The following is a 22,075-nucleotide window of genomic DNA, read 5'->3' as shown; positions in this document are numbered from 1 at the left end:
AGAATGGTTGCATCAGAGTTCTAAAGTAACAATGAACATGATGAGTATGATTCTTTAGCCAACATTCTACCTTGATATGACACCTCTTGATTATCAGTCAGATCTTCATTTACAACAAATGAAATACACAAGTTAGAAATGTGTCTGGCAACACACAGGTAACTTTTTGTTTTTTCAAATAATAGAATTTCATCATAATTATGTGTGCTACAACTTTGAATGCCAATTGTCAGCATTGCCATCTAGGACAGGGTTGCTCTGTATGAGTCAGAAATGCAGAGAGTAAGCTAAAACAGTGGGGGACACAAGAAGGGAACATGCACGCACACACACTCAGAGGCAGTAGGCCCAAAATATCTACACCTCTCCCCCTCTTGTTTGGGTGATCTCACACCTCAGTCTGCAAGAGAGAGCATCAACATGTAATTGAGCTCTCAAACACAGTGTCTGAGACTCACTGGACTCATGTCTTCCATAATGTTGTTTCCTGAGGGGAAGGAAATTCCTGAAAACACCTGAAATGTCTACATTAACTAGTAATCACTGCTTACAGCTCCTTCAGAAACTATTCACAGCCCTTCACTTTTTGCACAATTTGTTGTGTTACAAAGTGGGATTAAAATAGATTTAATTGTATTTTTTGGGGTCAAAAATCTACAAAATACTCTGTAATGTCAAAGTATAAATCAAATTCTAATATATGTAAAAAAAAATATTTAAAAAACACACTAATATATCTTTCGATAAATAATCACACCCCTGAGTCAATACATGTTAGAATTACCTTTGGCACCTTTGGCTACGAGTCTTTCTGGGCAAGTCTCTAAGAGCTTTCCACACCTGGATTGTCCAGCATTTGTCCATTATTCTTTTCAACATTCTTCAAGTTCTGTCAAGTTGGTTGTTGGGCATTGCCAGACAAACATTTTCAGGTCTTTTCAAGCAGATTTAAGTCAAAACTGTAACTCGGCCACTCAGGTACATTCACTCTCTTCTTGGTAAGCAACTCCATTGTAGATTTAGCCATGTGTTTTAGGTTAAGGTCCTTCTGAAAGGTGAATTCATCTCCCGGTGTCTGGTGGAAAGCAGACTGAACCAAGTTTTCCTCTAGGATTTTGCCGGTGCTCAGCTCCATTCCATTGATTTTTTGTCCTGAAAAACTCCCTAGTCCTTAATGATTACAAGCATACCCATAACAGAGACATAACCATTAGATCATTTGTTCTGGCACTATCCATATCTAGCTTGTTTTCGGTCGCAGGTTCAGGAATGGCTGAAGAATTGCAACATTTAGCTGGCGTTAACTCTGCATTTTGCACTGCTGGATAATCTGAAAGGCCATAATCAATCACCTAAAAAATTGTATTTTTTTCATTTACAATCTGTAGAAGCTATGAGAATAGAAAAGTTCCCGAACTGTTGTGAAACATCACAGCACATTTGAAAAAATATATGGCAAATAGAAATCCCAAAATGGATGGTGTTCATAGATAGATGGGAGATAGAAGCCTAAGTGTTGTCCATTAGTTTACTCCAAGTAGGGGAAGGGTGATAGGGATAGGGGAAATAATAAAGGAAAATATATATAGTGAACAAAAATATACATACAACATGCAACAATTTCATATGAGGATATCAGTCAATTGAAATATATGAATTAGGATGGGCCTGGGTGGGCATAAGCTCACTCATTTGGGAGCCAGGCCCACCCATTGGGGAGCCAGGCCCAGCCAATCAGAATTCGTTTTTTTCCACAAAAGGGCTTTATTACAGACAGAAATTCTCCTCAGTTTCATCAGCTGTCCAGGTGGCTGGTCTCAGACGATCCTGCAAATGTAGAAGCCGGATGTAGAGGTCCTGGGCTGATGTGGATACACGTGGCCTGCGGTTGTGAGGCCGGTTGGACGTATTGTCAAATTCTCTAAAACGACATTGGAGACACTTCTGGTAGAGAAGTGAACATTCAGTTCTCTGGCAACAGCTCTGGTGGACATTCCTGCAGTCAGCCTGCCAATTGCACACTCCCTCAAAACTTAAGACATCTGTGGTATTGTTTTGTGTGACAAAATTGCACATTTTAGAGTGGCCTTTTATTGACCCCAGCACAAGGTAAACCTATGTAACGATCATGCTTTTTAATCATCTTCTTGATATGCCACATCTTACCTTATCAAAGGAGAAATGTTCACTAACAGGGATGTAAACAAATTTGTGCACAAAATTGGAGAGAAATATGCTTTTTGTGCGTATTTCAGCTCATGAAACATGGGACCAACACTTTACATGTTGTGTTTCTATTTCCGTTCAGTATTAAAAAATATATATACAGTACCAGTCAAAAGTTTGAACACACCTAATCATTCCAGGGTTTTTCTTTCTATTTTCTATATTGTAGAATAATAGATGTCAAAACTATGAAATAACACATATGGAATCATGTAGTAATCAAAAAAGTGTTAAACACATCAAAATATATTTAATATTTGAAATTCTTCAGTAGCCACCCTTTGCCTTGACGACAGCTTTGCACACTCCGGGTTAGGGAAGGGTTTGGCCGGGGGGGGGGGGCTTTACTTCGCTCATCGTGCTCTAGCTACTCCTTGTGGCAGGCCAGGGGCCTGCAGGCTGACCCTGTCTTCAGTTGACCGGTGTTTCCTCCGACACATTGGTGCAGCTGGCTTCTGGGTTAAGCAGGCGGGTGTTAAGAAGCGCGGTTTAGCGGGGTTTGGAGGACACATGACTCGACCTATGCCTCCTGAACCCTTTGGGGAGTTGCAGCGATGAGACAAGATCAAAATTGGGGAGGAAAGGGGGTAAAAAATAAATAAATGTGAAGCACTATTATTACACACAGAGCGAGTCCAATCAACTTATGTGACTTGTTAAGCACATTTTTATTTAGGCTTGCCATAACAAAGGGGTTGAATACTTATTGACTTCAGACATTTCAGCTGTGAATTTTTTATAAATGTGTAAAAAATATATTAAAAATAATAACAACTCCACTTGGACATTTTGGGTTATTGTGTGTAGGCCAGTGCCAAAAAGATCTCTACTTAACCCATTTTAAATTCAGGCTGTAACAAAGCTAAATGTGGAAAAACTCAAGGGGTGTGAATACTTTCTGAAGGCAACTAAGTTACACACTGATATGTCATGTTATACGGTACACATGTTAGTCTTCTCATGTAGAGTCACGTTTTCCGAATGTAGGATGCTTGAACTGGGAACCTTGCTGTATTTTGGGGCTGAGCTTATATCATGCAAAGCAGACATACTGTCCATGAGATATAATAGATCAAATGCCTGAAATGTGAACACATTGTGCAGTGTGCACAGCCAACATTATGCAGACCTGCACTACAGTGTGTATCACAACTGTATAATGGCTATGTGTATAGGAGAGAATAGTGTGTGTCCTCACTTGTAATGGATCTGTGTGAGAGGCCTTGACACTGAGCGCTGGAACTATATATAAAACCCCTGGAGGAGGGAGAGACAGTTAAGCACCCAGAGGGGTGTGATAGGGTTGCAGGGGGGCTACGATGCAGGGAGTGTTGATCATCTTTCCTCTTTACGCTGTTCCTTTGGAACCTCCTCTCTGACCTATGTCAACAGGTCAGTCACACAGCGAATAAAGATCGGACTGAACTATCTACAGCTTGTAGTCTGCAATTCGCTTAGAAATTGACAGACAGAGAGACAGAGAGAGAGACAGATAGAATGAGGATAAACTACTTTTATTTCTCAGTTCATTTACAAAATGTACAGACTATTTACCAAAATACTCACAATATTCTCATTAAAAGCCCATTGAGACATTGACTGACGAGGTGCTGTAGTAGAGACTATGGCAACATCGGATTCAGCGCTGCATAAAAGAGACATTGACAGTAGCCATGTCACACAGACCCAGACAGAGAGACATACAGAACGAGCTGCAGCTTTACAGAAGGTCAAAGGTCAAACTTCACATCATCACATACAGTGAGCTGCAGCCAGTTTCTAGTTAAGAGCACAGGTTGTTTTGACATGTAGAATAGTTTCCGTAATGTGTCTCGCCTTTACCGTTTAAGCTTCCATGCTGGAATAGAAGCAGGGTAGAAAAAAAGGACACTGTCAGTGGATTTTACAGTATTTGAAGCACAGCAGAAAAGTGAAGATAAATACCCGAACAAATCTATACACATTGTAGAGACCACACAATTGAAGAAGAAAAGTAGAATAGAGGAGAGTGCGATAGAATAGAAGGGACTGTATGAAACCAAAGTGAAAATATGAATAGTGACAAACCAGTAGAGTAGTAAATCAACTAAGAGAGACTGACGTAGTAAGAAGAAAATCACAAATGATTCTGATTAGTCATGCATGAAGACAGTCACAATGGATTGGCTGAAATGACTGTCACTACAGGAACTAGATCTAGCCATCAATAGGCATGCAAGTTGTTTACTAAGTCTAACATGCAATAGCTATACATGTTACTGTCTCACACATATACACTAGTCATGCACTGGCTGTGTTCAGTCAATTCCAAAAGAACCCTCTACTCAATCTAGAACTGCTCTCAATCAACAAACCATGTTATTAAACTGTGAAAAACTATTTCCTATTTACAGCACAGTACAAATACCACATTTTGTTACAAAACTACAGATATTTTTACATACACTGTAGCATGCATTTACCTACCAACGAGGTCTTATATTGTCTCTGCACTGTGGAAAAAATATTCTATGCATAGCCTATAAGCATTCATGTTTTTCAGTACACCTCAGTGTTCAATTGCCCATCACACAGTTATGACTGTGAAACATAATATTATATACTTATAGTAGTAATCTATTGATTCATAGCACAAACTAGAAGCAGTAATTACCTATACATATTTATAATGCTATAACTCTACAATGGGATATTGGAATACAGAAGAATATTGGCTAAGCACGCTTTCAATGTCTTGTCACCTACACACCCACGGAATTAAGCGAATTAGCTCGCCTACATACATCTATGAAACAAGCCAACTAACTGTCAGTCATGACAGCACACTACGAATCCAGGCACCAGCTATAACGCTTACTGCTTTCTGTACACGTTTCTCACAAACGGTCCTCTAGAAAAGAAAGCATTTATGGATAGATTGCTCTCTCAGTCATAGTCGTTGTGTGTTCTTGGACAAAGACCATTTAACTCTAAAATAACACCACTGTCTCACCTCCAATGCAAAGCGCATTTCTGACTTTTTGCTCCACAGGTGACGCAAAGGAGTTTAAATGATTTGCCTTGCTATGTATTTACACGGTAGCTAAATCATGCCAAAGGTAGAGTAAGAGTCAGAAAGTATTCTCGGTGCACTCCGTAGGTGCCGAAACGGCAGAGTAAAGGTTAGACGTCTTCTCCATGACAACAGTGTCACCTCGCTGTTGTTAAGTCAATCTAATGTTGGAATGTGTTGTGTCATGTTTACAGCAATGACACTGCGAAGTTCCCATGCAGAACCTGTGAATAAGCTGTGTGCTTCGTGCCAACGAAGAAAAGGGCATCATCGTTAGAGAACATAGATATCAGCGATTAGAACGCAAGCGGTACAAGACGAAAAGACAAGGTAAGAGAACACACCCAAAATACGCATCTTGGAATACAATGGTCCACATTTCATCACTGGCTCCACTTTTCATTTTGGTGGCCTATATTGATTGTTTGTCATTTTTCAGAATGCGTGTGACGATTAATAATTTAAAAAGTACGCAAAACATTTAAACACAAATGTCTATTTACAAAAATAACTCTCTGTTTCAAATAACGAGCCTTGTTAAGTTCTGTTTCTAAGCAGAACCAAACACAGTGGAATCAGTCATTAAATAACTCCTCAGTCTCGGGGACAAATTGTTCCTACGGCTACAAAAATAGATATCTAGCTGGAAATCATTTGGACTGTCAAATTGAATACCCCAAGTTGCATTTATGATAGTATTGTTCATCTGTATAGATGTGTATAGTGGTTGTGGTTCCATACACATACAGATGTAACCAATAACCAATAAGGAGAAAGTGCAGAGAGTGAGAGAGAGTGACAGATGCAGACGAGAGAGAGAAGGGACCATTTACAAAGGAGACAAACATCCAATACATCAAACTCACATAATCAAACCCTCCTCCACACAACTTCATTTAAACGTAAAAAGCACATGCCACAACAGAAACAGAAGGAAAAGTGTTAAGATAGTCAATTGTGAGCCATAAAGACACGCAAAGTGTAGCAGAGACATTCGCATTGGCAATGTTCAAAGTGATTCAAAAGGAGGGGTAGGGTCTGGGAAAAGACCACATGCCCATTAGAAAGAGAAACATCGTATCAGTGACTCAATATGTGCAAAGGAAACAATAAGGCATGAGCTTTTCACAATTCAACCTTTACAGGTTGTAAATAAACCAATCAAGCATCAACCAATCAAACAATAAACCAATCAAAATCAAACAATAAACCATCAACCAATCAATCAATAAATGCTCAGACATGTTCTGTGCTAAATTGTGTCTTTCCATTGACGCCCATGCAGACACAGTACTGCCACAAACTCCGAGGCAGTCACTGTTATATAATGCTGTTCCCTTAAACTTGTAAGTGTATCTAAAGAAGTGCAGAGAGAAGAGTAGTAGAGAGGGAAACCCATTGAGTCAAACTGAAGGACTTTAAAGAGAGAAACAAGATATTGCCGTCCTTATCGTTAGAGTGGCTTAAACAGGTATATGTATTTCTCCTTGAGTAATGTATGGGACTACTTCCTTGTTGTGTTGTATTTCCTGGTGAAAATGTTTTCGATGTAGTCCTCCTTGGAAGATGAATCGAGGAGGAGATTTGACAGGGGCATCATGAGATAGGGGCATGGCATTGCCAGTGTTGCCATGGGCAACCGGCACAGTCATTTCCTGTACAGTGACTTCCTTTCTGTGTAGTCCTCAGGTAAATGCTCTAGAAAGGCTGGGGACTATCAGGACTACAAGTGCTGCCACGGCAACCACCGCCACCAGGTTCCAGCCTCCCTCGCTCTCCTGGTGGCAAGAGGACAGAGGACAGGGTTCAAAGGTCACAGAGGTTATTCATTCACAATAAGGACAACTCAGGTTTTAGCACACATACCGTATCAGCTCCTCGAGTTTGGTCAGAGTAGTTCAAACAACCACTTCGCTTTGCACACATGTTGGACACATCCATTTCCTCAACACACACGTTGGACACATCCATTTCCTCAACACACACGTTGGACACATCCATTTCCTCAACACACACGTTGGACACATCCATTTCCTCAACACACTGGACAAAGGAATCTTTTGTGCCTTACAGCCCAGTAATTTACAGCATTGGGATACAGACCCACACAACCAACCAACACACTCCTATGCGAGAAGAGAGAAGAAGTGTGTGTGTGTGTGTGTGTGTGAGAGAGAGAGAGAGAACATGAGAGAGAGAGAGAGAGAGAGAGAGAGAGAGAGAGAGAGAGAGAGAGAGAGAAAAGAGAGAGAGAGAGAGAGAGAGAGAGAGAGAGAGAGAGAGAGAGAGAGAGAGAGAGAGAGAGAGAGAGAGAGAGAGAGATTTAGCAGTGATGTCTCCCTGGAGCCCAGTAAGAGGATCCCCTATAAGTGTGGTGTAGTGTGCAGAAAGCTTCTCGCCCACACACACACACACAACTCGTAGCCATGTCATCCTAAAATTGACGCCTGACCCTCTCATTAAAGTTTCAGAACCCTTACTCACATCAGGCTACAATAAAATACAAACACTCCAACTCAGGCTAAATGTCCCAAGTTAAATAGCCAAACCTCATTCGAAATGTCCCAAGGTAAATAGCCAAACCTCATTAAAAATGTCCCAAGGTAAATAGCCATACCTCATTCTAAATGTTCCAAGCTAAATAGCCATACCTCATTCTAAATATCCAAAGGTAAACAGCCATACCTCATTCTAAATGTCCCAAGCTAAATAGCCATACCTCATTCTAAATGTCCCAAGCTAAATAGCCATACCTCATTCTACATTTCCCAAGATAAATAGGGGGGTTGGGGGGGCAGAAAGGGCTATGCCTCACTGCAGGCTGACCACAACACAGCATTCAGCTGGCTGGAGGTTGGAGGGAGAGAAGGTTTATCTAAACCCCAGTTCCCTGGCTCCCTGGCTGCTGTCCCGCCTGTGGAGGTCAGGCAGCAGCGGTGGGTGTTGACATCAGCGCTGTGTCATCCATCTTGGCTCTAGTGGTAATCTCTGCACAGTCCCAATGGAGACATGAAAGGAGTCGCGTGTCACTGTGTTTCTCTCGGCTAAGTGTGACGGACCACTCAAATAAAAGCCAACTTTCTTCTCTCTCCTTTTCATTTCTCTCTTACTAGCAGCTTTTGAAGTGTGGCGGATGCTTGGCTGTTCCAAGCCAAGTTCTTAGTATTCTTAGAATCGGAGTCATTCCATTCAGTAGAGTCATTGTAAACACAGTGAATGGTGCATTTGGAGACTGGGTGAGACTGAGTCATTGGACTGTCTGCCTCAGTGACTCTGCTAACTCTAAGGTTGACGGCTCACCTTCAGAGGAACGAAGCCGACCACCCGGTACATTTTGAGCCGGTTTACCCCAACGAGAGCCAAGTCGCTGATTTCCGTCAAGTATTTTCGCAACACTCTATTACCGTTTTGGTTCTAGCCCATTTGGTGTTCATGTGGCTTTGGATGTTTATTGTTCACCATAGAGGTTCCGTTTCTAAGACAGCTTGAGTTTGATTGACAGATCAAGAGAAACGTGATTCTTAGAGGGGCATATTTACATTGTAAGACATGGGTCTACTACACTGTAAAAGCTGGTCTTGCCAGCAGAAGCTTATGCTTGAATCAGAGTCTTTATGTCAGTGGAATAAGGTACCCTTCCACAACAGATCAAATACTGTCAGAACTCTAATAATATTTAACTACTAACAGGAACCATGCGTTCTGGCCCTATACTGTACATTTGCAATCTACAGTATATCTGTGTGTGCAGTATTCTACATTCAGGCACACCCACAGCCAGAGGCTGAATAATCTGCATCTACAACAGATATTCAGCCTCTCTTAGAGGAAATAAGAGTGGACTTTATTTGAGTCTTCCAGATAAAGAAAGGGCATGCCCATACCTGGTCCCCTCTAGGACGCCAGCTCCTCCCACCAGCACCATATCAGGGCCATTATTACAATCATTCCTATGAAGGGGATGGAGAGAACAGGGGGCTCAGACGGAGGAGTGCAGTTCTGGGGAGAAAACAAGGGATCGTGGGGGCATGAGAGAGGAGGAGGGAGGTGGTGAGAGAAATCACAAATCATAATAAAGGGAGGCAAAAATGAAAGAATCACATGTGGAGAGATAGATGAAGAGACAACAGATAGGTATATGTACATAAAACATCATGAGGCGATTGAGAGGTAGATAAATGGGATGACAGGCAGATAGACAGGTAGAGAGATCAATAGACAACAACAGAGAGGGTGAGTGACAGAGAGGTCAGAACGAAAGAAATAAAGAGATAGGCAGATTGTAAAAAACATATTGCGCAACATTTTGTAGGGTGGTTATGGTAAACAGATTTGACCATATGAATGTGAATGTGTTTATAAATAGGAGTTTTCAACAAAACACAGCCATGGAAACGATGAAGGGAGGGGAGAAACAGAAAGAGCATGCCATTAGAGCACATCAAAGATGGTTAAAGACAAGATGAACAACTTGTGTAATGATTCCATCTTGTCATTTAAAGATCTCTGCCCATACTGAAAAGTGCTGCCTGTCACTCAAACGGTCACTCAGACAGAGAGAACCCTGGGAGTTGTAGGCAGCCCAGCAGTGCGGGTGAGGGGGTTTAGTCACAAGATAAACTACAACTATGGAGGACAGGTGAGTGACATGAACTACTGTGGTACTCAGGCTGGATGGTCTAATTCCAAATCCTTGATAAGGAGACCACGTACACCCAATCAAATCATCAAGGGTGGAGTGGCTGGCTTATAAGCGCACATTTGTACACTATAATAACATGTCGGTTGATTTGTCGTTTTTGTTATTCAGTTTTCAACAAAACTCTGATTCAGCACTTCCTGGTTTTGATGGCATCAGACAGGAAGAGAAAGAGGATATGGACCGGGTTGTTTAGGTGGACACGGGGACAGACACTGGACAGGGCGACAGGACGCAGAGACACACCGCCATTGAAGCAATGCATGTTGAGAAGAGGGCGGAAGAAGCCAGGGACCAAAGTCGAGGACACAAGAATAACTGACTACACCACTGGAGGCAGAAAGAGGACGAGAGACAAGTCACGATTCCATGAGACATAGCTGTTTGACTGAGCTGTTGTTACTGACCCACATGCACACAGTACAGACAGACAGACAGACTTGATGCTGAGGAGAATGGGTTAGTTAGCACACAGTTACTCAAGTCTACTGTAAATACAGGTGTGTATGTGTATAGGTGTGTCATCTCGTTCTCTTCTACTTACCTCATAACTAGCTCCTTCACCACCATAACCCTTCTTATAGCACATGTGTTGTGCCCCCTTATAGTAACACTTGTTTTCACCAACTCATACACAGAAGAGGCCATCTTTTGTCGGTCATTGTTACCAAAGTTACCTCCCTCCGACCGCTGACCTCTCACCTTTGACTTCTTGCCGCCAAGCTTCTCTAGCTCCGCCCTATAGTGATGCAGTTCCTGCTCCAGCTCAACCCTCTCCTTCTGGCTGCAGTCAAACAGCCCCTGCAGGTCCGCAAGCTCCCCCTTCAACCCCTCACACTGGGAGACAGACAGACAGACAGACAGACAGACAGACAGGCAGACAGGCAGACAGGCAGACAGGCAGACAGGCAGACAGGCAGACAGGCAGACAGGCAGGCAGGCAGACAGACAGACAGACAGACAGACAGACAGACAGACAGACAGACAGACAGACAGACAGACAGACAGACAGACAGACAGACAGACAGACAGACAGACAGACAGACAGACAGACAGACAGACAGACAGACAGACAGACAGACAGACAGAGAAAGAGAGAGCATTTTCATTATCACATTTGGCTTATAAGACTTGTATGTGGGTGTGTGAGAGCATCTGTGTCCATACTTGTCTCTGTACTTGCGAGGCCCTCTCTTCAGCCAGTTTGAGCTGGTCTCGTAGGGAGAAGGCTTCAGAGGGTCCCCCGTTCCAGTTGGTGATAGACTTGCCATCGAACGAGATGTTCTTCTGGATGGAGGCATCCACCAAGCGCCCACCTTGCCCAGTTTGGGTCTGCCCACCCTGGGTCTGCCCACCCTGGGTCTGAGACAGGGTCATGTAGCCTCCAGCCTTCACTGATTCCTCATCCTGCCCAACACCCTCATCCTTCTGGTCCTCATCCCCCTCCCCTCTCAAGGCCAGGTAGACATCATTGGAGCTGTCAAGCAGAGAGATCATTCAATGTATTAGCAATTTATAAGCATCATTCATCATATGTATGTGTGTGTGTGTGTGTGTGTGTGTGTGTGTGTGTGTGTGTGTGTGTGTGTGTGTGTGTGTGTGTGTGTGTGTGTGTGTGTGTGTGTGTGTGTGTGTGTGTGTGTGTGTGTGTGTGTGTGTGTGTGTGTGTGTGTGTGTGTGTGTGTGTGTTTGCTGTGGTGTTCTTGAAATCCGCAGTGCAGTACTCGTCCCATTACTGATTCCCTCTCAGCATAATTTATTCACTGTGAGAAAGTTATATCGTGGGCCAACCATAACTCTCACAGAGTTTAAACATATTTAACTCTGTCCCCTGGGCCAACCACAACTCTCTCAGAGTTTAAACATTCATGACATAACAGCTTATATGGTCAGATCACGCCATTACACCAGAGTACTTTGCTAAAACAAAACCACACATTCTCTGAACCGGTAGAGTGAACATAAATAATTGAAGCTTAAAAATTGATGAGCGCGACAAGTCTAGAGTGCATTGAAGTAACTACTGTATTCCGTGTGATGTATTACAGTGCAACACTGTGAAGGACCTACCACACCTCTCTCTCATTCTGGGAAAACATGAGTCACTGCTTCTGCCAATAAGTCTGAGATTCTTTCTCTGAGGCTAACATTGGATAAATGTGTCGTGTCTTTCATTTGAGCAGATCTGGGTTGGAAAAGGGACTGGAGAATGAATTCAATGAAATGTCCATCCTAATACGATGTCACCACAAACCTAGATCCCGAAAAGAAACATGTTATCTTTCAAAAACAGGAAATAAACTATGTCAGCACACAGTACATACAGAGGCTGCATCCTTACCAGTCTATGCATCCTGGAATACAACATTGTTGTTTCCTAAGGCCTCACCCACATTAAACAAACACTTCAAAGGGGACGAGAGGGGCTAGGGTCTAGGGGGTGAAATGAAACCAGACCTAAGTATGCTCTTGCAGCAAGACTGTTCATTTCCCACAGTGCTCTGCTGTGCTATTGCAGCCTGCTATATACAGTATAACCACCTCAGTATCAGGTCTGTATACAAGGAGCTCAAATGGAGATGTTCTCCTGTGTCTCTGTATCCCCTTTGATCAGAGTGGGGACACCAGAGAGCAGAGAGTGGAGGGTTTATAGGGAACTGTGTCAAGCATGTTATGTAAGAAGACAGAGTATTGAGCTCTTTGACAACGCGCCACTGTCAGCCGCAGGACATTAGCCCTCTGGATGGGTGTGTGTACCATGGAGAGATCGGCTATGAAATAGTGTGTTTGTGTGTCTGTCTGTGTGTATGTGTGTTGGTGGAGAGTTCAGTGTCTGTGTGTTGGAGGTACTAGCCTATGGTTGGAGGTAGGAGGTAGACTGCACATTTTCTAATAGGTAGCCTCTTCCTTTCAGTTGTGAGTTTTTCATATTCACCAGTAGACTCATCTACTGTGAGTCATCTTCACTGGGCTGTGTGTGTGTGTGTGTGTGTGCGTGTGTTCATCTGATTATAGCCTGTTGTTGACTGTTTGTTAATAAACAGGTGTTGCCTTGTTGTGCTGTCCACATTATTTATATATTTTAAATCCAAAGGGAAACATCTGGTGTACTCTCAGGTGCACAATCACACGCATGCACACAGACCCCAACACACTTAATGCACGCACACAGACACACACACACACACAAATACACACATAGGCCTCCTAGTTATGTTAGAGGGTGTATACAGAAGATCAAAGAATAAATGTCTCGGAAATACAGAGAGAGATGGAGGAGACAAAGGCTTTAACAATTCAGAAGGCATTAAAAATACTCCTGTTTACCTGTGTGATGTTGTCTAGTCTGTGGACTGACAGATTGTTTTTGTTACATCAGACCCCAGACAAAAAGTTGTGATAGATTATCTACAGACAATAAACAGACAGTAGGTTTGTAGAGCACATAGGAGGGATTTTACTGCAATGTGGGGGTCTCCAGACATAGAGAGGCTGTGACTGATTGGTCGGCAACTTGATCGACAGGCGGCTCGGCCACTCACCCGCCTCTCTGTAGCTGCTGCAGTTTGAGGCTCAGCTGTTTGTTTTCGTCCTTCAGGGTCTGACACTCGTCTGAAATCGCATGACACTCCGCCGTCAGCTGGCTTACCTCACCTGGAACATACACACATTCCCAGGGTTACATTAGTGTGTGGTGTTTTGTCTTGGGTGTGTGTGTGTGTGTGTTGGGGTGGGAAAGTTGACGCACTGAACCATGTTAACAATAAGTAGTCATGGTAACAGATTCCACAGGAAAGGGTGTGATATGGCGAGGAAGGTAGTTGAGGTCCACCATGGCCCTGTAACATATTAGTTTAGACATACACTTGAACACATTTCAGGACTAACAGAGTTAAGAACGTGACGTAAGGTCCCCCCCCACAAATAGCTTGAAATGTCAGCAAAAAAAGCTATCCAATTGGATCCTTTTGTACAGCTCAATCGGTTGGTACTTGTCAAGGAGGGCGGGCAAATGTGTTTGCGAGCGGAGGTTCACTAAATCGAGACGGGTGTGGAACAGGGACAGTGGAGGAAGCTGCAGAATAATGTTAACGAAGAGGCTCAATCCTCCCCTAGATGAGGGTGGTCAATGAGTGTGGGAGAGTTGAGGAAAAACGATGAAAAGAACTAAGTAAAGCATACCTGTAAACACGACAGCGCTATAGCTGCAAAGAGCTCCTCTTACAGGTGTTATAATTCTGTTTGTAATGTTGCTGGGCAACGTGTGTTTGTGTGTGTATACCTAACTGTGTGTATGTGTGTGCATACCTGAACGTGTGTATGTGTGTGTATACCTGAACGTGTGTACGTGTGTGTGTACCTGAACGTGTATATGTGTGTGTGTACACCTGAACGTGTGTATGTGTGTCTATACATGAACCTGTGTATGTGTGTGTATACCTGAACGTGTGTATGTGTGTCTATACATGAACCTGTGTATGTGTGTGTATACCTGAACGTGTGTATGTGTGTGTGTACCTGAACATATATATGTGTGTATACCTGAACGTGTGTATGTGTGTGTATACCTGAACGTGTATATGTGTGTGTGTACACCTGAACGTGTGTATGTGTGTCTATACATGAACCTGTGTATGTGTGTGTATACCTGAACGTGTGTATGTGTGTGTGTATACCTGAACGTGTATATGTGTGTGTGTATACCTGAACGTGTATATGTGTGTGTGTATACCTGAACGTGTATATATCTAACTGCGTGTATGCATGTGTATACCTCTGAACGTGTGTATGTGTGTGTATACCTGAACGTGTATATGTGTGTGTGTATACCTGAACGTGTGTATGTGTGTCTATACATGAACGTGTGTATGTGTGTCTATACCTGAACGTGTGTATGTGTGTCTATACATGAACGTGTGTATGTGTGTCTATACATGAACGTGTGTATGTGTGTCTATACATGAACGTGTGTATGTGTGTGTGGGTATGAGAGGTTGCCACTTCCTGTTCAAGATCCTGATGTATGGCTATAATAACAGCCTACTGTGTGTATGTGACTGGGTGAGGTACAGTACACTTAGACCCACCACTGTATCTTGCGCACAATCTCATTGACCCTTTCTGAATCCCTGCTTTCCTTTACTTTTATAGTCCTAATTCTGTCTCAATACCTTCTCTCCCTCCCCCTCTCAGTTTCCTTTCCTTCCTCTCCTCTCTCTTTGGCATTAGCCCTGCTATTAGACAGGCTAATGAAAGTCATGCACAGACTGGAGATGCACGAGGATAGAGTACTGTGAACTGCCAATATAATACAGGTCACACACAGAGAGAGACAGCCTTTGATCTAGTAACCCTGTGTTACTCATTCTGCTAGATAATATGTTATGTCATCATTATACTGCATACATAAAGTAGGGAGAGAAGAAACCAGAAGAGAGGTTTATAACACTGAGGAGGAATGGCAAGCTGTCTGTCTGTCTGTCTGTCTGTCTGTCTGTCTGTCTGTCTGTCTGTCTGTCTGTCTGTCTGTCTGTCTGTCTGTCTGTCTGTCTGTCTGTCTGTCTGTCTGTCTGTCTGTCTGTCTGTCTGTCTGTCTGTCTGTCTGTCTCTGTCTGTCTGTCTGTCTGTCTGTCTGTCTCTGTCTGTCTGTCTCTGTCTGTCTGTCTGTCTGTATACACACACCGCCCAGGCTCTCCTCTGAAAATAACCAATTGAAAAAAGCAGCTCTGGAAAATTGGCACTTTAATTCATTTATATCTACTATTGGGTTGGTTTTATATAGGGCAGAGTTGTTTTTCTACTTAATTAGCATTCAATTCAAATAAAGGAGTCGCAGCTGTAACAAATGAGCACATCGAGACAGAGAACACAGTAAAACTTTTAAAAGCTTTCGCCTGCTTTCTGGACTTGAGGGGTTTCAACATTAGAGTGTTTGAAGGAGGAATCAATTTTCAGTCTGCATCATCCCTACAGAGGCCAAGACAGATTGTGATCCTCATTTCCTCCAACACCGTTTGTTACTCATCAGGTAGAATAATTATCTTTTATTTAGTCTGGGGAAACCCATCAAGACCAGGTTCTCATTTTCAGCATAACAATACAACAATTGTCAAGCCCTGACCTTAGACATCCTTTTAATTCTCCATGTTTGGTTAGGTCAGGGTGTGACTCGGGTGGGAAAGAATATGTTTTCTATTTCTTTGGTTTTGGCTGTGTGTGTGGTTCCCTGTGACGGTTCTCTTCTTCCTCTTCCTCTGAAGAAGAGGTGTATAGCAGGGATCGGACCAAGACGCAGCGTAGTTATGATTCATGGTTCTTTTAATAACGAAACTATACATGAAATAGACTACAAAACAAGAAACATGAAAACCCGAAACAGTCCCGTGTGGTACAAACACTGACACAGGAGACAACCACCCACAAAACCCAACACAAAACAGGCTACCTAAATATGGTTCCCAATCAGAGACAATGACTAACACCTGCCTCTGATTGAGAACCATATCAGGCCAAACATAGAAATAGACAAACCAGACACACAACATAGAATGCCCACCCAGCTCACGTCCTAACCAACACTAAAACAAGGAAAATACACAAGAACCATGGTCAGAAGGTGACATTCCCAATCACCGGCAGCTGTCTATCGTTGTCTCTGATTGGGGATCACATATAAGTTGTCATTTGCCTTTTGGGTTTTGTGGGATCTTGTTTTCTGTTTAGTGTCTGTGCCTGACAGAACTGTGCGCTTTCGTTTTCACTCTGTTTTTTGAAAGTAAGAATCATGAACACTGTCCACGCTGCACTTTGGTCCACTCCTTTCGACAAGAGTCGTTACAACAATAGAGAAAAGATCACTCTAACCAAACTTACAACATTACAACTTTCAACATTACAACCACAACAATCTCTTCATTCACTCAAAACAACTGCAGCTCTCATTCAACACATCTAATACAGGAGTCATAAACTACCCTGGCGGAACCAGAGAATCAAGAGGCAAGGAGTTCTGCGGCCGGTCCAACAATGGGGGGCATTAAAACTGAAAGGGAATCTACCTAGATCGCTACGGACTAGCGGAACCACGAGAGAATCAACCCATCAAACTGAAACAGAGGCTGTTGGCTTTCCTCCCTCTTGTTTGAGTACACACGGTGGTGCTGTGTCATTACCATACTATCCTAACAGTGTAGTGGTGACACCTTGAACTCTGCATGCTTCACCAATAACCCTGAGCCTGGGATCAATAACACCAATAAATCCTCTAAACGTTGTCGAAGTGTGTTTTAATGGATACTGACATGATCTCTCTGAGGTCCATACAGAAACAGAGAGGGATAAAGACAAATCTGGCAACCCTGGAGTCACAACGATGAGTCCCCGACTCTTGTATTTACCCACAATTCTCTGCTGCGAAGAAGGCCTCTCTGCTAACTGGACCTGTTGAGTCTGTAAAGACCTGAACATTTCTAGCGTTTCTATTGGATCCGGCCTACAGTTTTAACTGGATTATACTACTGTGTTGTAGTAATGGGTATACCTGACTGGGATTTTCCTCATGTCTGATTGGTTTCCATTGCTTCAGTGTTATGTATGGAGTGGTGTACTGGTTGGGCAGGGAATGTGTGTGGAATGGTTGTGTTTTGAGTTTGTGAAAGGGATTTAAGCAGTGTTGCAGCTTGTGTGGTATTGTAGTGGTTAGTAGTTTGGGTTAGATGCAGGGTTAGTGCAGTATATAGTATGATAGTACCGTCAGTCTCTCCCTCCCTCCTCATGCTCTTCATACTGATTTCAGCCCGCAGGGTGGTGATCTCCAGCTCGTACTCTTGGGCCGTGGTGCGGAGACGCTGCAGCTCGGCCCTCAGACGACACAGCTCCTCCTGCAGGGAGGCGATATCGTTCTCCCTCTCTGCTGCTGTCTCCTCCCCCGCCTGCTGCAGAACCAGCACCTCCTCCTGGGCAGACCTCAGCTCCTCCTGCACCTCCCCCAGCTCACTCTCCTTCTCCTCCTCCAGAGAGTCCATCTCCTCCTGGACCGAACGCAGCTGAGCTAGAGGGGAAAGGAAAGGAGAGGAGAGGAGAGGAGAGAAAAAAAATAAGCAATGTTGACTTGTACTCTGTCAAGGGCCTTTTGTTTCAGGAAGGTCTGGTAAACACTCTAGTGAACATGTCCTGGCTGCAAAGAGCAGACACAAAAGCTGACTGAGCCAGGGGCATGGGGAAGATAGGGAAGAAGGAGAGAGCCGAAGAGAGGGACAAGGGCATTAGCTCTGGTCTGGGCTCTCTGTCTCTAAAGAAAAAAACCCTGGCGCCTCTGATCTCCTCATTAATCACACACCAAACACACAAACAAACAAACACACACACACACACACACAAACAAACACACACATACTTGACTTTTGAAGTGAAGGGAGATTGATTTGTTTACACAGGCATGGCCATAGCTCAAGAGGCCATGGCTATATGGCTGTGTCTGCAGACCAGCTCTCTTAACACACACTGCACAGAGGAACCACACACCTAGATTACTTCCTGGACCGCAACATTAAGAAGATGTACAGTCTGGGCAGTTCTGGCTCAGACAAAGCTACTTACTTACTTAGTTATAGTGTGAGGTACAGTATAGTATTGTACTGGACAGAGACTTGTCCTGGGTTAGGGACAAAAGGAGTCTGGGCTCACCAGAGCAAGGGGACAATTCTTGAGCACACACATGGTTGTGCAGTACGTTCACATTCTGCTCTTAAGAACTTTCCTTCTGGGAACATCAATCCCCTCCTGCCTTAATGTTTACAGTCATTCAGCCAATCACATGGCCTCTCTCTGACATCACATGGCATTCTGCCTTGGGGTTGCCGTTACGTGGAGTGCACCATGTACGGAGAGTCCTCTCCGTCTCTCTCTCCTTCTCCCTCACTGTAGATGGGAAACACTGGCGTCGTGTGTGTACAACAGCAGAATAACAAAGCCAAATGAGCTAAGACAAACTATCCCTACCTCAGCCTGCCCCCCCCCCCACCTCCAGTCTGCATTCCAATAGGAGTCACGTGGTGAGTGTCACTGCTAGGGGGGAGTGATAGAGGAATAAGGAGGGAGTGCTGTGCTCCCTCTCACGCCCACACACCCGTCCACTCAGTCACCTACATGACCCCATGTTAATCCATAATGCTGAGCATCTTCTCCTAAGGAAGTGATATCACGATAAGGCCTCTATGTCGTCTGGAGCCACTGTCCTTCCTGTAACTAATGATGTCTGGTGCACAGAATGAAATAGAACAGAGTGATAATACATGGATTTCTATGGTCTGGTGTGTCTCTGGTCACGTGACGTCATTCATACAGTGGCCACCATGTCTCCTGAGGTTGAGCACCATTGAGATATCAGCCAATCATGGAGCTGTACCAGACCTCTTCCCAAGCAGACACATTCTGTGAATACAGTCTAAGATAGGCTTATCTAGCGTCATTTATCAGTCATGTTAGACCATTAGACCATATAACTATGGTGGGACTAAGTCATAAGCGAATAGATATAATGTCATATTCATGTATGTGTATTGAAATCCTATTGCACTTCTTACATAGAACAGTTTATTGTAGAACTTTTGTTTAAACCCTATAGCACTGTCAGGTGATGGGGACAGTACACATAGAAAAAAAGAGAGAGAAAAGGAGATTGTGTACAATCCTTGTATCTCTTAAAGGTATGTCCACTCTCCACCATCACAAGACCCTGCTAGGAGACATTTATCTACAAAAGTTGTGTTTACTGGTAACTTTTCCTCAGGCAATACACTATTTCATGAGACAGTAGGGGAAGATAATGGTGCTGTGCTCATTTATCAGAAGTGGAGAGAGGAGAGGTTGTGTATAAGGGTGTGCGTGCTTGTGTGTGTGTGTGTGTGTGTGTGTGTGTGTGTGTGTGTGTGTGTGTGTGTGTGTGTGTGTGTGTGTGTGTGTGTGTGTGTGTGTGTGTGTGTGTGTGTGTGTGTGTGTGTGTGTGTGTGTGTGTGTGTGTGTGTGTGTGTGTGTGTGTGTGTGTGTGTGTGTGTGTGCATACGCGCTTGCGTGCGTGTCTACCTTGCAGTCTCTGGATCTGTCTGGTAAAGCTCTCTGCCTGGTGAGCACTGGCCAGACGCTCATCTTCCAACAGACCTGAGAACAGAGGACAGCGGGAGAGAAGGGAGGAAGAGAAGAAGGGGGGGATACGAGAGGAGGAAATGTACAAGAGGAGGAAGAGAAAGGGGGATGAGAGGAAGAACAAAGTGACTATGTATACAGTCAATGTGGTATATGTGAGTCAGCAGAATGGACCACGGGGGAGCTGGGGTCAGGGACAACTGGCACAAGAACCATGACAGCTGAGCAATAGGACCTCCCAACCCCCTCACGACCCAGCTGTGATGTCACAGTGAACTAAACACCCAGCATGCAATCATGGCTACAGCTGTCACACACACACTCACTCAGACACACACTGTTCCACACACTAACACAAATACAGTCACACTCAGACACAAAATCACACACACACACACACACACACACACACACACACACACACACACACACACACACACACACACACACACACACACACACACACACACACACACACACACACACACACACACACACACACACACACACACACACACACACACACACACACACACACACACACACACACACAGCAACACACCCTGTAGCTCCATGAAGCTCTCTTCATGTCGTTGAGACACATCCCTGGCCTCCTCCAGCTCCAACACCAGCTGCAGCACCTGAGACCTCAACTCCTCCAAGTCATCCTCCTCTAACATTCCTCCTTCCTCCTCCTCCTCCTCGTCCTCCTCCACTTTCACCTCCTTCTCCTCTCCTTGCTCCTCCTGCTGGCCCTTCTCGCCGTTCCCCACCTCCACCTCCTTCTCTTTCTCCTCCTTCTCATCGTTCTCCTCCAGGGACTCCCTCTCTTTGGCCGTCAGCTTGTCCACAATGCCAGGCCTCTCCACCTTCAGGTCACATATGTCATCTAGAGAGAGAGGGATGGGGGGAAAGAGAGAGAGAGAGAGAGAGAGAGAGAGAGAGAGAGAGAGAGAGAGAGAGAGAGAGAGAGAGAGAGAGAGAGAGAGAGAGAGAGAGAGAGAGAGAGAGAGAGAGAAAAATAGATAGTGAGAGATTTACTACCTCTGTAAACAGCTTAGTCTGCAAACTCCTTTCATACAGAGGTCTGTATTGACCTACAAAGTGGTAGCAGTACTTCTTAACTCATTGACCCTGCTTCATAGGATACGTCCTGGTGTATGAAAGCTGATAGGCAGCTGTGGTTCACTTGTCTAGGCTTTGAGCCTCCTAACCCAACCCCCTGACCCCCAGCCCCCCTCCATCTGCTGCCCCATCCCCTGGTTCGATCTTCACCTGGTTTCCTCGGAGGGAACCCCCCCCCCAATAGACTTCACACACTCATTCTTGCCCACACAGTCCACTGCCTGATAGTGCTGTCCTCAGACCAAGCGGAAGGCCGTGGAGCAACTTTTAAAGTAGTTTTACCTGTTCTACAGAGCCATCTAGTGGGAAAACAGAGGAATATTCAGAGAAACTCAGAGGAAATCAATACTCTCTCTGGAGCCATATGTGTCTCCTTAGAATGTATCTTTAGATACTCTTGAGTCATTGCTTATGCAGCACAAGAGGTTGACTCCACTTGTCCCTTTCTCGTCTTTCGTTCTCGCCTATTGTCATCAGGACCCAGGGTGAGGAGGGACATCCAAAAATAAAACCTCTCACCTCCCCTCCCCTCCTTACCTCCTTGCTCCCCTCTCCCTCCCTCCCTTCCTTCTCTGTTCTCTCTCCCTCACCCTCATCCTCTTCACCTTTCTCTCTCCACCTCTCCCCTCCAATTCCTCACTTCCCCTCTCCAAAAATATCTCTCTCTCTCGCTCTCTCTCTCTTTTCCCTTCCATCTCTCATTCTTTCTTCTATCTCTCTGCGCTACCTCTCTCTCTTTCTGCTCAATCTCTCCCCTCTCCCTCTATCCATCTCACGTTCCGCTCTCTCTCTCGGGCACGGGTAACAACATACTAAACATGTCTTCTGAT

At 44.2% G+C, this 22,075-nt stretch overlaps 1 protein-coding gene across 6 annotated transcripts in view; it reads right to left on the bottom strand.

Moving 5' to 3' along the window:
* Positions 1-3,721: 3,721 nt before the first annotated feature.
* The window catches only part of LOC123994582 (coiled-coil domain-containing protein 136-like), a 62,068-nt gene continuing 43,714 nt past the window's right edge, over positions 3,722-22,075 (bottom strand). For 4 of the 6 annotated variants that reach the window (XM_046297346.1, XM_046297348.1, XM_046297347.1 and 1 more), the window contains 8 exons: positions 20,683-21,009; positions 20,061-20,135; positions 17,728-18,027; positions 13,520-13,631; positions 11,145-11,454; positions 10,680-10,814; positions 9,163-9,277; positions 3,722-7,056 (listed from right to left, as the gene is read on the bottom strand). In XM_046297346.1, the coding sequence (XP_046153302.1) occupies positions 9,173-9,277; positions 10,680-10,814; positions 11,145-11,454; positions 13,520-13,631; positions 17,728-18,027; positions 20,061-20,135; positions 20,683-21,009 (1,364 nt within the window). In that variant the 3' untranslated portion in view covers positions 3,722-7,056; positions 9,163-9,172. The remainder of the gene's footprint in view (positions 7,057-9,162; positions 9,278-10,679; positions 10,815-11,144; positions 11,455-13,519; positions 13,632-17,727; positions 18,028-20,060; positions 20,136-20,682; positions 21,010-22,075) is intronic. The other 2 variants (XR_006831673.1, XM_046297350.1) reach the window with 2 other exon arrangements.

The sequence above is a fragment of the Oncorhynchus gorbuscha genome, linkage group LG14 (assembly GCF_021184085.1).
Source record: "Oncorhynchus gorbuscha isolate QuinsamMale2020 ecotype Even-year linkage group LG14, OgorEven_v1.0, whole genome shotgun sequence".
NCBI classification, from domain to species: Eukaryota; Metazoa; Chordata; class Actinopteri; order Salmoniformes; family Salmonidae; genus Oncorhynchus; species Oncorhynchus gorbuscha.
The sequence above is the reverse complement of the archived record's forward strand: the minus strand, read 5'-3'. Positions and strand labels throughout refer to the sequence as shown.